General features: G+C 41.1%; 1 protein-coding gene across 2 annotated transcripts in view; it reads left to right on the top strand.

The window, feature by feature from the left end:
* The window catches only part of RUNX1T1 (RUNX1 partner transcriptional co-repressor 1), a 120,402-nt gene that overhangs the window by 57,243 nt on the left and 46,939 nt on the right, over nt 1-16,220 (top strand). For both annotated transcript variants that reach the window (XM_080639343.1, XM_080639342.1), the window contains exons 2-3: nt 11,170-11,307; nt 14,970-15,211. In XM_080639343.1, the coding sequence (XP_080495469.1) occupies nt 11,170-11,307; nt 14,970-15,211 (380 nt within the window). The remainder of the gene's footprint in view (nt 1-11,169; nt 11,308-14,969; nt 15,212-16,220) is intronic.

Here is a 16,220-nt window from a genome sequence, read left to right as displayed (position 1 = left end):
CTTCATGTTCAGGTGGAACTTCCTGTGGTTTAGTTTATGCCCCTTGCCTCTTGTTCAGTTGCCTGGCACCACCAATAGGAGTCTGGCCCAGTCATCGTGACACCCTCCCTTCAGATACTCAAACACATTGATCAAATCCTTCAGAGCCTTGTCTTCCCTAGGCCAAACAGGAGCAGCTACCTCAGCCTTTCCTCACAATAGAGAGGCTCAGACCCTTAGTCATTCTAGTAGCCCTTTAGCTGGACTTCTTCCCAGAGCTTCATGTCTCTCTTATACTGGGGAGCCCAGAAGGGATACAGTGCTCCAAGAGAAGCCTCACCAGGGCTGAGTAGAGAGGGAGGATCCCCTCCCTCGACATGCTGGCAGTGCTCTTTGTGATGCACCCCAGGACATCATTGCACTTACTGGACACAAGGGCACATTTCCAATGCCTCATGGACAGCTTGCTGTCCACCAGGACCCCAGGTCCCTCTCTGCAGAGCTGTTTTCTAACAGATCAGCCCCCAACCTGTACTGGTACATGTGTGATTCCTCCCCAGGTGCAGGATCCTGCACTTGCCTTTGTTGTATTTCAACTGTTGTATTTTCAAAAGGTTCCTCTCTGCCCATTGATCCAGCCTGTCCAGATCCTTCTGAATGACACACAGCACCCTGGGGTAACAGGACAGCACTCTGGGGTTTCTTGTGCCAAGGTGAATTTGTGTGAATTCACTGGTTTCAGAAAGGGGTTTACTCTGGTTTTACATTTGTTAGTCTGGTTTTACATGACACACACAAGTTTCTTCCTTTCTCTCTTCCTTTACATGCTTATGTTATTCCATGTTAACATTTGAGTATGCATGTGATATGTTAGGCCAGACACTTGATTTGAAATATGCTTTTGTTTTTGCTAATGGTAGCATTTATTTTGCTTGTGAGCTTATTTGTCACTAAATAATGTTACCTCATTTAAGAAAGTATTCGAGATGGAAGGTCTGAATTTCATGTGAAGTTTCTTAGACTCTTGCCCCACTCCCACCTTCCTGCTGCTGCTTTCAGGTGTGATCCAGTGCCCAAAATAAAAGACAGTTGTTGTGACATGCAGCATCAAGGAGGAGCTGACTTCTAGCTAATCATGAGCATTTTCTTGCGTTCTGTCTAGACAGTCACTCATGTAAACACAAGATGTCTTTAATGGCATCATCCGATGATGTGAAATTATAGTCTTCCATAGTGTGCATTTCCCCAAATGCAGAAGCACTGATTAGGGTAATAAATTGCTTTACTTGAAGATTATTAGTAGCGAGATAGGGGAAAAGCCTATAGTTGCATTCTTCTGTTGCTGGGAGTGGCAGTAAGTAACAGTGGTAGCACATGACTGAGGGTTTCTGGGTGAAATAGGTTTCATTATGTATTTTTCGTTGGTGGATTTCATTGGTGGTCTTGGTTGGCTAAATAGAAACCAAGGAGTCACTATGCCTGGTGACAGAAGATCACAAATTCTCGTGTACACCAGCCATGCTGCCAGAGCAGTCTGAATGCCTTTGGTTATCACGAGGCAAAGGGCCTATACCTAAATGGGACTATTCATACCGTCCGATTTAGCAGCCATATAAATTAAGAAATTAGAGGCTATAACTGTTCTTTTCACTGATTATATGGGAAATCTAGTCTGCCAATTTAGCTGTCTGTGTTAGATGGTAGAACCGATGTTTGATTCTTTTTGAGCCTAAAGGACTGGCATGTTTATAAGCAATGTCTTTAAAAAGTGCAGCCACAATAACTTTTTTGCTGGTGGAATAATTTAGTACCTAAAGTTGTCCTGAAACTAAGTTATTTTAGATTATTTTATCTAGTTTGTATTGGAGACTTCAGTTCTAGTTAAATCTAGTGGAACACTGCTATCAGTATTCTCTTAGGACTTCTTGAAAATGGGTGTAGCTAGGCTTTATACTTTATGTTAGTGCATTAAAAAATAAGAGAGTTTATACTTATTTTGCTTCAGACTTTTTTAGTAGTGTATAACAAACTACTGTTAATTTAGGACTGTACAAACTTTGGGTTAAAAATATAAATATGCTCTGGAGATCAAGTTTGGAAATTGTAATTGGCATTGAGAGAGAAAATATTCTTACTTCTGGTGGGAAGGACGTACGCTATGTGGGGTTGAGTATGGTAAGAGCATGTCAACAGTACCAGTTTGTTGCTAATGGCGTTTGGGTTTCTTATGTGTCAGTCTAACTCCATCTGTAGTTAATAGTCAGATTACATGCAATCCTGACAAGGGTAAGTCTTCCAGAGAAGATGGTACAAAAAGGAAGTGAATTACTGGTTGGAGAGCCTTTGGGAAGCTGCATCTGAAAACACCCCAGTGGTTTCCTCTGAAAGTATAGCAGAAGTGAAAGGAGTGATTGCTAATGTGGAAGGGTTGTCATCTCTATAGCTCATGGGGGGGAGGCCAGGAGTGGGTTTGGCCAGCAGTTGCTCTGTTTGTAATCCGGCTCTTCGTGCTGGAGGTGGTGGGCAGCTCTTTTTAACTTCACTCGGGCCTCTACATTTAGTGAGTTAGTTTGGAGTAGCAGTAATAGTTCCTGTGATGTAAAAGACATCCAATCAAACATAAGGTTCTTAGTTTGATAGCTTGTCAACAAAATGAAGTAGAAAAGATCCAGAAAACCATGTAAACAGGAAAACAGTATTTTGATACTGATTGTGGGACTATTTGCTTATTAACTGCATTAGTTATGCATACATAGAGGCATTTTCATGATGCTTTGTATGATATTTAGACTAAATCTGCATTGTCTTTGCCTTTGTTACAGACCAACTGGTGTGTATTCCGCCATGGCAAGGGAACTTGTAGACTTTGTATTCTGGGGGCTTATGGAAACTTAAGGCAGCTGCCACACTTGGCCCTTATTTTGCTTGTTTGTTTGTGTTAAAGTATTTTATAAAACTTTATGTTGGTATTAGATTTAGACTTAGAATGTCTTCTTCTCCCTGTATTCTGTTGTATGTTCAAGCAGTTTTACGTGGTCAAATCTGTAAAGTCAGGAAGGGAGAAGGAGAAAAGAGGCGTTTGAAAAAGGTACAATTCTGCCAAGCATCAGTTTTTAATTATTAAAAACTGAAAGTGAATTTATGATATTTTTGAAACTGTCAAAACATGTCAAATCTTTGAGTCACAGAATGGTTTGGTTTGGAAGGGACCTTAAAGCTCATCTAGTGACATCCACAGCTACTCTGTGCAGCCTGTTCCAGTGCCTTACAACCCTCTCAGTAAAGAACTTCTTCCTAAAATCTAACTGAAAGGAAAAATACCATTTTTCTATTTTTTTCCATCTTTTAAAATGAAATTATATGACAAGATGAGTTCCTTCCTTCCTTCCTTCCTCCCTCCCTCCCTCCCTCCCTTCCTTCCTTCCTTCCTTCCCTCCTTCCTTCCTCCCTTCCTCCCTTCCTCCCCTCCCTCCCCTCCCTTCCCTCTCTTCCCTCTCCTCCCCTCCCTCCCCTCCCTTCCCTCCATTCCCTCCCTTAAGCCAAGCCATAACATTTTTGTCTCAATTCTGAGACTGATACAATGCCTTGCTTATTTTATAGTAAGTCCAACTGTCTGCCTTCCCCTGCTAAGTCATGAGCATGGGACACATTCTGACTGTTTTGCCAGTCAGAACCTCTCAGCCTAGAGACCTGAAGCAAAAGAGAGTGGTTTTAGTTTGTTTTCATGCTGGTAGGACAAGACTAGGATGAAGAACATGATGCAAAGCATTTTCTGTCATTTCACCTGCTTTATGTAGAATTACAGAATAGTTAGGATTGGAAAGGACCTTAAGATCATCCAGTTCCAACCCCCCTGCCATGGGCAGGCACACCTTCACTAGACCATGGTGCCCAAGACTCCATCCAGCCCAGCCTTGAACACTGCCAGGAATGACTGCTTCGGGAAACCTGTTCCAGTGCCTCACCACCCTCACAGTAAGGAACTTCTTTATATCTAGCCTAAACTTTCCCTGTTTAAATCTATCACCCCTTGTCCTATCACTACAGTCCCTGATGAAGAGTCCCTCTCCAGCATCCTTATAGGCCCCCTTCAGATACTGGAAGGCTGCTATGAGGTCTCCACGCAGCCTTCTCTTCTCCAGGCTGAACAGCCCCAACTTTCTCAGCCTGTCTTCATACGCGAGGTGCTCCAGTCCCCTCATCATCCTCGTGGCCCTCCTCTGGACTTGTTCCAACAGTTCCATGTCCTTTTTATGTTGAGGACACCAGAACTGCACACAACACTCCAAGTGAGGTCTCATGAGATCAGAGTAGAGGGGCAGGATCACCTCCTTCGACCTGCTGGTCACGCTGCTTTTGATGCAGCCCAGGATACGGTTGGCTTTTTGTGCTGTGAGTGCACACTGCTGGCTCATGGTGAGTTTCTCATCAACCAACACCCTCAAGTCCTTCTCTGCAGGGCTGCTCTGAATCTCTTCTCTGTCCAGCCGGTAGCTGTGCCTGGGATTGCTCTGACCCAAGGTGCAGGACTTGGCTTGGTTGAACTTCCTGAGGTTTGCATTATCCTACCTATCAGGTGTGTCAGGGTCCCTCTGGATGGCATCCCTTCTCTCCAGTGTAACCACAAGGTCTTCCCACCAAAACCGAGAGACAGTAGCACAAACATCCCATTCAGCTTTTGCGAGACAGAGTAGAGATTGCATTATTCTCAAGGCTTTTTTTAGCACATCTGAAGAAAGCTCTGATAACTTGGCCTGAGATAACTTCAGTGAACTCCCATGATGCAGAATTTCCTCCAGATTCTGCATATTAGATGAGAAGAAATGGGCAAACTGAATGTGCTGTTCATTTATCTGAAGAATAGCTGGTGATATGAACTGTTCCACTATCTGAGTAGAGGAGAACCAAGATAAGACTGCAGTGAGGTTGTGATTGCCTTTTGCAAAGGTGTCATCTTCAGTATGTGAGCTTCATACCCGGTGTGCTAAAGGGGCAGTGACATGCTGTGTTGTCTTGAAAACTTTGCTATACATGTCCACCACTTGCCCCACACACATGCTCATTCCTGGTGGGTAAAGCTTGCAGGCTTAATGTTTTGTGACAAAAGACAGAGTCAGAGTGTCTGAGCTGCTTTCTGATACTGCCCTTCTGCAAACCATCTAGGGAGTAAAAGTTCTCCACTGGGGAGCTGAAAACCGGGTGATGTTTTCTTTCTAGGCCAATAAAGTGACTGCATCTGGTGCTGACAGAAAGTTATGTCTGTATTATGCCTGTTTGAGATCAGTTGTTTATACCACAAAAACAACCATTGTGTTTAGGTCCTTGTTTATTCTTTAAAAAAAGTCAAAAGGGCCAAGAGATGAATGGAATGAAGACTGGACCGGTCTCAAACGAGTCCCAGGCATGCTCAGCTGGGAGAGGGTCTGCAGCATTGTTGCCCAAATGTCATGCAGTGCACAGGGTGGGTAGGCTTTACCATATATACAAGGGTCATATTGTACGAGGCCTTTTCAGCCAAGGCAGATACCTCGTAGTATTGTCCTGCTCTGTGTAGTGGCAGGTCTGAGAGTCAGGAATTGTGGGTCTCCACAAGCACTGCTTTGTAACAGTGCTGCATGGCTTGGCCAAATCTGAAGGAGGGACTTTAGATTAGTGACTGTAGTGTGATAGCATTTGGATGAGAGAGCTATGTAATTTGTCCTCTTAGGTGGACTTGTGGGTTCCTGACTCCCAGTTCATCACTACTGTGACTCTGCCGTTACCTGCTTGCAGATTCCTTGCTATCCCTCTCAAAATAATCAAAATTAGTCCAATGCCATCTAAGTAACCATAATTAATGTGAAGTCCCACAGATTTAGATCTCCATTTGTATAAATTGGGATGGTGGAGGCAGGTTCTAATCCCGTGTGTCATACACGGGTTTGTTCTTTCTGTGAATTTAAAGGAAATAAGACAATGGGCTCTTTTAATTTGGCAGTTTTTAGTTTTATTTTGAACATGTTGGCACAGAAGTGGTAAGTACTGTACAATCAATGTAGAGCGTCTTTTAAGAGTCTTTCATGCCTGAATATACATCTGGAACTGTTTGCACTAACTAAAAGTAAAATAAATGCCACAGCATATTATACCATACTTTTTTTCATTTAAAAAAGGAAATTGAAAACACACCACTCCTAGAAATGCTTGACATTGAATTGGCTATTGAAATGGTATCAGTAAAGTATTTATATATTCCATATTTTGTTCCATACATCAGCTTTCCTTGATGCGTTAGACTTGGAAGGGTGCCATGTGAGCTGAAATGTTGCCATATATGAAAGACCGCCTTGTTTAAAAACGGACTAAATCTTTTAGGGTACAGGAAGTAAAGTAAATCAGTTTGAATACATGCACATCTCTCTTTGCCCCTGCTCCTGCATACTTTGTCTCTTTCCTGTTTGTCTTCAGAAGCTGGCTGTACATACAGTAAATATCAGTGTTCACCTAAAAGCTAAATATAGTGATAAATATAACTCCTGCCATAAAAACTGAATGAATGACAAGAACAGTGTAGTTTCATGAACCAAGAAATGAACTGAAAAAATATCATAATTTAAAGTTGGGTTTACAATGTTCTTTAATTTAAAATGAAGCAAAATACTTCTGTGGTAAAATCACAGTTCTTCACTCTGCGCTACAAGGAAGATTCAAGAATTTATATTTCAAAATGTTTGGTGGGTTTTTTTTTCTTTAAATAAAAAAACATAATCCAAAGCAAATGCAATAACTCTCTGCATACTTGAAACATATTTTCTGAATTTATTCTAAGTCACTGCACCAGTGGTTTGTGTGTATGGGTTAGGACTAGACCATTATTTCACCATCTATCTCCATCCTGAATTGATTGCAGCGAACACTGCAGAATGAATTGCAGATGTCTGCTTTTTCATCTGGTTTGGAGGACCTCTGTTTTCAGCCCCATTTGATCCGAACTGGGCTAAGGAGTGCAAGTCTGTCACTATTTAGAGGGATTCAGTGAAAGAAATCTTTGCACCTGAAAGAAGTTACTCTCTCTGTATATACAGCCTGCACTCTGAAATGTGTGTGCTGTGGGATGCTGCCTGGATGAAACTTTCTGGTGTGTCCCTGCTCGTTCAGGATTTTTGTTTGAAATGTCAGAGTCCAACAGGAAAAAAAAAAAAAAAAAAAAAGAAAAAAAAGGAGAGCTTTATCTGTGCAAATGGGGAGCTTGGTTTGACAGGAAAGCATAAAAATGTTTGTGAATTTAAGAAACTAAGCAATTTTAAGACATCCTTTTCCTTAAAGTTCTTCCAAATTTCAGGCAAAGTGCAGCGTATTTCTGTATTATAAAACTGGAGCAAATGTACATGAAATGTTGCACAGGCAGGTTTTCACATGTAAAGATGTTTTCCCCTGGAGGGATTCTTTCTTTGTCTCCCAAACCCTCATCTGAATGTACTAATAGTAGGATAGCCACTGGGAATTTGTATGAAAAATGTCTATACTTAAAAACTATCATAGAATAATATGGTTTAGGGGAAACTTGGCTGGATTTAATACAATTTAAATAGTGTTTTGACTTTAGCTGTCGTATCATCAAACTATCTTTCAACAATTAGAGTAAAAAGTATTAGGTTTTGGGTTTGTTATATTTTTGGGGGGTTTTGTTTGGTTGGTTTGGGTTTTTTTGTTTTAATTAAAAATAAATAATGATTTGTAGAAGCTGGAGCTCTAGGCTAAGTATCAGACACTAGAAGCTTTAGGAGTTCAGATCACAAGAACTAGTAACACTTTTATCAGCGTTGGCACTGCTTTCTACTCCCATCACCACTCTATCCCCTGAGAGACCTATCTCTTACAAACAGAGCTGCTGAGGTTCTCTGGGATTGTGGGTGGCAGGACAGCGGTGGGTGCAGAGCCACTGTGGGCAGGTATTTCCAGCCCTGTAGCTCCCATGGAGGTTTGGGAACCAGCTGTAGAGGCAGGAAACAGGTCAATAGCATCAGTAAGAGCACAGTGGCTTCTGCAGGACTTTTGCTATTAAGGAGGGTGGAAAAGTGGGATGTAAAGGCGGTTCTGGATGGTGTGCTGGTGGTGCTGTCTTCCAAGAACGTGGAAGAGCTTTGCATTTTGCATGGTACTACTTCAAAAGCCCTCTCCCCACCCATCCAAGGACAGTCGGTGCTCTGACAAGATAATCTTGTACCCTGGTTAGAAGTATTTTGAGGTGTGCTTGAAAGGAGCCTTATATCTCATTTCGGAAGGCAGACCTGGGGAACTTACAGACAACCAGAGATAAATCTGGCCGCTCCACGATTATATAGTAGCGGAATGGGGTTTGGGGCTTTGCAGGGTGGGGAGAGAGGTTAAACAGAGGTAAGTGGCTGTAGAGTTTGAGGTTTTATTTTTACCCCTCAGAAGTCCAAAGAAAGGTGTAATTGAGAAAGTCAAACCTAATGTAATTAGATTTGTATGAGCAGTACAGGATAATTTCAGCAATCTGCAAATGGAGCGGCAGACGCTGTTTGAGGGAGTAGAAACCAGTTGGATCACAGTAGAATGGCAGTCTGAAATTGGAGGGCAAAACCAACACGCTAATTCCCACTACGGTGTTCAATTTAAGTAACAAAACATTGCCAGCTTTTTGGGAAAGGCTCCCCCCTCCCATCCGAGCTTTGAAATGTAGCAAAGGGAGGGGAGCAGGAACCTTGTGGTTGGTTACAGACTTGGGATCGCTTTTAGTTATGAACAGCTGAACTGGAGGATACAGGCTGTGCCTGCTCGCTGCAAGCAGCAGACTGTTAGAGGAGCTTGATTTCTCTCCTTCTTCCACCCACCTCCATCTCCTCTGTGCCTGTGTCTGCACTCCCACATGCTTCAAATCTGTGTACCTGGACTGCCTTCCTTAACAGTTCAATGTGAGTGTTAGCAGAATGAAAACCAGATGGACCAGCAGTTCCCACTGTTATCTCCCCACCAGCTCTGGCAAGCCTCCCTTTCTCTCTCCTTTCTTGGCATGGCAGAAATATTTGCCTTTATTTAGGAGGGCTTGGGCTCACTGCTGTGCCTCTTTCCCTCTGTTGCAACATGAGCTGAAAGCTATTTATTCCCTTGTTGCTGAGGTTGGTTGAGGTGAGTGGAAGATGAATTTGGCTATTAAGGAAGCAATTAACATTTCAAGATGAGTTTTTGTAGTTCTTTATATCAAATGAATGACTTGTTAAAGATATAGATTTAACTGTTTTAATGTAATGATATAGAAAGGAAATTTGTATATAATATGTTTAAAAACTTGCTTTTGTTTTCCAGCATGTAATAATTTATTGTTGCTTGATTTGCAAATCAAATCTCACCTGTGTAGCAGCCTTAATATTTAAGCTAATCATTTTGGATACTGTTCCCTACACAGCTGAGGTTTACTAACCTTAGATCCACACTAAAGATCCTGTAATACTGTATCTGTGTTCCCCTCATTCTGTTCTGGGAGTGTTTCACTGATCATCTTCCCCAAACTTGCCTCTAAATTCTACATTAAATTACTCCGTTTAGCTGAGAACTGAAGCATCATCTGTAGGCACTTCAACAAAGGATGAAGATGGCTTTTATAATTGCAGTACCTGACACACTGTACCTCTGAGACATACTTCCTCACTTTCCTCAGTTTCAGGCAGCTAAATATTGATACCTATTATGTGTTGTTAATTTCTGTGGTAGGTTTTTTTTTTTTTTTTGTTTGGTTGTTTTGTTTTACTTTCTGATAAGTAAGTGTTCTGATAATTAAGTGTTTTGAGGCTCTTTTAAACATACCGTTCCTTTGTTAAATGTGTGCATTGCATTTTGTTTCTCTTAATGTCTCTCAGGGCAAATTTTAGATAGGATTGTTTAGTTGAAGTTTGTATGTTGTTAGTAAGAACAAGAAGCATGTCACAAAGTGGAGTGATAGAATTTATAGCATTTGGCGGGCTTTGCTATTGTCTTGAATTAAAACCCACAGATTTATATGCTTGCCCATTAGCAGTGATACTTCCTTGCTTTGCAAAATAGTTTAATGGAGTTCAGGAAGACTTGTGTAGGACAGTGTGTAAAATAAATAACCCTGATCCCCCAAGAAGGGATGGAAGAATTTAACTGAATGCTCATTAAAAGCTAAACTTGATCTTACTCATCTTTACTCATGATGGCTTACTGAACACCTGGCATGAGTAAGGAAGCCTTAATTTTGCTTTCAGTTGGTAAATGTTGTCATGTTTTGCCCATTCTTGATAAATGAAACATAAGGGTTTGGGTGGGATTTTAAGAATTCTAGCACAGAGGTGACCATAAAGGTATTGGCAAAAGAAGATACTTCTATAGCTTCCATATCAAATATCTTCCATCTCAAGATCTTTAGTTGCAAGAGAACTGTTAGGTTTTCTGCCTTCCCCCCACCCCCCCTTTTGTTTTTGTTTTCCTGGGGAGGTACGTTTCTATTTGCAGGTTTTGAATATTAAAGTTGTTCTTAACGTGCGATGGTGCAAACTTAGATGCTTTAAAAAAACCTCAGTGGTATGTATGTGTGATGACTGACATACCATGTTGGCACGTTGTGTTTATTTTTCTGGTGTATGTAAGAATATCCAGGGGCAGGGTAGTAAAGTGATCCAGGAGGCACGCGGTATTTAACATAAGCATCTCTCCATGATTACAAAGAGAAGTGATGGAGAGGGTAGCAGGTGTTACCAAGAAGAGACATGGAGAGAGCTGGCTTCAACCAATATCCCACCCAACATCTCATCTGTACTAGAGAGCTTCAGGTTTTAATTCTTGAAGAGTTGTCGTAAGGGGATTTATTATCTTCCTATCTCTTCATCTGTTTTTTCCTCCTCTCCTGGCTAACACGAGAGCCTTGAAGGGAGGTGGCATTATTGCAGCTCCAGGAGTGCTTGAGAGGTAGCATCTGCACATGCTAGAAATGAAAACAAAAGACAATGCAGCACTGCTACAAATGAAGTCTTGCCATCTGTGTTACACCTTCTTAAGTAAGGTTTAGATGAATGTAATTTGGGAAGAGCACACTGGAGTAGATAATCGGGTGTAATCTTTTGCAGCAGATACTGAAATGGCTCACTTTTTGCATTAGCTTTTAATTTTTTGTCAGAGGGGGTGTGCTTGGGGAAATAAACCAGTGTGTTCCTGTGGTGTGTGTTGCAGATCGCACTGAGAAGCATTCCACAATGCCAGACTCACCTGTGGATGTGAAGACACAATCCAGGCTGACGCCTCCAGCCATGCCACCTCCTCCCACTACCCAAGGAGCTCCAAGAACCAGTTCATTCACGCCCACAACGTGTAATTAGACTTATTTTCTTCCTTTTCTCTCATATTCTTTCTAATCTGTATGTAAGAAAGCAAAATATGTGAAGGGAAATGTGCATGATATGATGGGAGCAGCATTTAGTCATACTGCAATAAAGTAATTAAACAAAACTAAGATTGCAACAGGTTAATGCATCTTTAAGGTGTTAAAACATTCAGCTCAGAGTTGTGTTATTTCGTTGATAGCTTGGCCACAGTGTCAAAGAACAGTGAGCAATGCTTTCCCATGTAGTTAATGCTCAAGTCAGGCCTTCTGTGAGAAGTACAGAAACCCTTCTCTTTTATGCCATTCTGTTGTTTAAAGGACCCTTTTCCCTTCTTTATAGAAGCTTTTGGGGGGGGGGGGTTTGCTTATATTTTTAAAGTGGAGGATAATTAATGAAAAAAAACTTCATCCCACTTATGATTGAAGAATTCGGATATAAATGCTATATAATGTCTAGTTAATATTGATATAAACCCCAATATAAAGGCCTTTTATTGTTTTATCTAGAGATTTCTAATCTGTGACCACTTTACTTGGGGCTGCATCTCTGTCTCAGTTTATTGATGTAAACACACAAGAAACTCAACTAGTCTTGATGGAATTACTCTGCATTCATATCAGTGTAACTGAGATCTGAATCTGGCATGTTGTCTGGACTATTCTTTTCGCAGCCATGAAATGATCCACGTTTCTCTTACCAAGATTTAGCTGCAAATTTTTTGGTCTCTTTTATACTGCCTTGTAATAGTATAAACATGAGAATGTGTTTACATTTCACATTTTAAATAAAATATTTTTAGAACCGTAGAATACATATGCCTAAACAGAATGAAGGCAGCATCTTCTATTTGTCTTGCCTATGTCTGTTTAGTCCTTTTCTGTCTGCTAAATGCCTCATTTAAAATTCACCTCTATGCAGAAGTCCAGCTGGAGGCCCTTGTACTACTTCTCCCAGGGAACCCTGTCCTAACGATTTACATCCAACTTAAACACTGAGGAGGATTTGTGCCAGTCATTTGTGTAAACTCAAATTTAACCCAGTGACCCTGATCCTGCATTGATTTGTCTCTTTTGCTTAACCTCCAGCACCTGAATCATCCTAGGAGCTGCTCTGGTCTACAGTTAAATTGTTTCTAAGTTTTTTGCATGGTGGGCTTCTTAGAGATTAAGCTTTCAAATGTGATGCACTTGCATCAAGGTTCAGGGTTATCTTTGGCAGTCATAAAAGGAATAGGGCAATGTTCTTCTTTAATCACTTTTATAATCCTCACTGTAACTCACAAGATTTCTGGATGTTTGTTTATGATTGGGTTCTGCACTTTGGAAAGGTGTGTGAACCATAGCTGGATTTTTGGGGCTGTTTATATAAAGACTATCTAAAAAAGTCTAGTTTTAATTGCCTTTTTTTTTACCCTGTCAGATTTTGAAGTTTGTCTTTAGTGGTTCCAGCTTGTACAGTAAATAGTACTTCTGTTGGAGTATCTGTTATATTTGTTATTGCTACAGTGGGAATGCCTGTAGGCCAGGAAGATCATACTTGTTTTCTGGTCAAGAATATGCTTATTTTCTTTGATTTAGACTATTAAAAACTCTTGACATATTCTAGTTTGAAATTTTAAATGCTAAATTCTGTTTTATTAATCATGTGGTTTTATTTGAGAAATTATGTAGATCTTTGCCAGTTGGCAAGTTCAGATGTTACAAAGAAGGAGAGAAAATTACTAATATGTAGTGGGCTATTAAAAAAAAAAGTTCTAGAGAATCAGCATTTGGGGAGTATTTCTCTATTTCTTTTGTTCTGGGAGAAATTTTGCCTTCCTTTCCCCTCCTCCTATCTATCCAAGTTAACGAACTCTACTGTTCTGTGCTTTTTTGATCATAGCCCCAAGACTCTCTGCTGAGAGCAGCCCCTTACCAGTGACTGAGTTGTTGGGTGCTGTCAGGCTAGAGGACACAGTCTTATTTTTCCCCATCCTCATTTACTAAGCTCATGTTATGATGACTTTGGGCTATGCAGGTTCCTTGCAGTCACAATGTGTTTGTTTACTCAAATACCTCACTGTACGGCAGCACTTGGAGCTACACGTGGAGCTGAACTTGCTGAGACCAGCTGCTTTCTAGATTTCCCGCTTCTTGTTCTCCCTAGCCCATGCAGCTAGAATAGGTAACCAAAAACTAGGATAAAACACAAGCAGAAACTAGATATCTATAGAAATTGCTTTTCCTGTGATGCTTCAGAAGGGCACTTGAGTCACTGGGACAAGAGCTCCTTCAAAAGTACTGCAGTAGTGGTTTAAATCTGGTAATAGGGTAGTGATCTAAATCTAGTAATAGGTCTGCACCCTCAAAAGGGACTTGCTAACAATAAAGATGACTGATAAAGTGACAAAAATTGGGACATGTGGCTTCAGAGAGGCTGGTCATTAAGCAGCATTGAAAGTAAGTTGCTAGCTCGCCGTGGTTATGCTTTTAAATAGGAAGCAATTTAGGCTTACTCCTATGCATTTTTGATAGTAGACAAATTCTTGATTTTTAATGTTTTTCTGGGATGGGTTCTGAGTGAGTTCTCAAAAAGAAATTGGCAAATTTCTCTAGGGCAGTGGCTGCTGAGCATGGTGCTGGTTGCTGCTGGGTGCAGTCGTGTGGTCTGTGCCCATTCGCTGTCATTTTGGCAAGTCAGATTCAAACAACAGCTCAGCAGCGTTTGTTTGACTGTTGCTGTTCCAAGTAGCCTGGGTGGAAAAGGATGTCCTCAGTTTGATTCTCTGCTCTCTTCTGGAGTGTGGATGAGAATCAAACTGAAATGGCTGCCAAAAACTGTCTGTTGTCTTCAGTATGTCTGCATGAATCTCGTTGCCATAAATTTTGAACACTTAGTACTTCAAACAGTTGTTCTCACAGCAACCTTGCAACAGGAGGGGAATGCTTTCTTATCCTTTTAGAGGTACAGTATTGGCACATGAAAACTGAGTGATTTGCTCATGGTCTTTGAGAAGTCTTCAGAAGCCTAGTTTCATGCTCTAGCTGCAAGGCTTCAGGCCACAGTGAGCATGGCACCATTTGTACCTGCACAAACAACTTTGTGTGCTCCATATGTTAGCAGCTAGGAAATCTGTATCCGAAAGAAATAACCTTCTCATTGGGTGGTGTAAGGTTAAAACGTGAAAGTCCTGTTTTATAAACACAGCTGTCAGTTGTGTGTACAAAACACAAGTAAAAATATTCAGAGATAAACTGAGGCTTCGTGAAATAAGTCTGCACATTTTTTAGTACCCCAAGAACGAATTTTTTTGTCTTCAGTCATACATGCTCTCATGCTCTTTCCATTTCCCTCTTTCTCTTTTTAAAACCCTCTGACAAAAGGGTGGTATACAAATGATGTTTTCCAGGTGCAGGAGCATTTTGATGGGGGTGTTTGAGAGGCAGCTGCTGTTACTTCCAATCCATACACCCTTCAGTACCAGCTACTGGGAAAGAAATATAAACTGCAGAGTGTTGCTCTGTCAAAAGGCTAATTGTCTTTAATTGTGCAACTTAATTAATTTTGAGGACAAGCACAGAAAACAGAAGCTGATGGATTTCCCTCTCTGTCTTTCTCTCTTTTCTCACACCCCTCGCTATTTTATCCTCCCTTCTCTTTTTCTTTCAGTAACCAATGGCACTAGCCATTCACCAACAGCGTTAAATGGAGCTCCATCTCCTCCTAATGGCTTTAGCAATGGGCCATCCTCTTCTTCTTCCTCTTCTCTGGCTAACCAGCAGTTACCGCCAGCTTGTGGAGCTAGGCAACTCAGCAAACTGAAGAGATTTCTCACAACCTTACAGCAGTTTGGCAATGACATTTCACCAGAGATTGGGGAGAGAGTGCGTACCCTTGTGCTAGGACTTGTGGTAAGCAAACAACTAATGATACACTAATTGTGATATTTTTCTCTCCCTTTCCCTCTTTATGCTTGACATGTTTATTATATAGAGGAGTGGGTCATGAACGCTGCATATATCATACTTGAAGGATACCAAACGTGAGAGTGAAGCACTGGCTATTGCTGCTGGAGCTAACTTGTAACTTGTCTATCTTCCCATAAGTGACAGTTATTCCCAGTCAGATATAGACTTGACTTTTTTTGCCAGTATATATTCGGTTGTAATGATGTGAAAGGGTTTTCATTCTATACTGGCAACACCCCTAATATAGACATCCTTGAAATATATAATGTAGTAAAATATGGTTTGGTTTCCCTTCCTAGTTGGCTGGGAAAAGGAGAGTGCCCTACATATGTAGTGGCAGAATACTGGTTAAAAAGGTGAATAAGCTGAATATATGTTTGGACTATGGTTACACAGTGGAAAACCTTTTCTCTGTATTCATTGAACCCAACAAGGAGGGACCTGATGGTGCATTGCTGCTACTTAAGTCACCCTGTCTATAAGCTTATCTCTACGTGATTGTATGGCTGAATGAAAATTTCAGCTTTCTCTTACCTACTCTGTCAAGTTGGGCTGCTGCTTTACAGGCAAATTGTTGTGAATCTGGCCCAGGATTCTTTCTATTCCCAGAAAAGTCCTCTCTCCGCCAGACATGTTGTCTCCCATGTATCTTGTCCAGCAGTAATTGGACATATCAGGAAAAATGCTGTTGTGGTGCTCTAATTTACATATGTTCTGAGCAACTACAGTTGCCACTGACTTCATTTGGAGCAAAGACTGACAGTGCTGTTGAGTACTAGGGCTCAGGTGTTCTCCACTTTTATCTTCACAAAACCTATGTGGCAGCAGTGGGTACCCCTTCACTTGAGTCGGTGTTAGAAGGTTTAATGTAGGCAGTGTAACTTCAGTAAGTCCTACTCTCCATTTGTCTCCATACCCAAAATGCCTTTTTAATGTGGTTTGGCTTTTTACA

This window comes from Psittacula echo, assembly GCF_963264785.1.
Source record: "Psittacula echo genome assembly, chromosome: 2".
Taxonomy (NCBI): Eukaryota; Metazoa; Chordata; class Aves; order Psittaciformes; family Psittacidae; genus Psittacula; species Psittacula echo.
The sequence above is the reverse complement of the archived record's forward strand: the minus strand, read 5'-3'. Positions and strand labels throughout refer to the sequence as shown.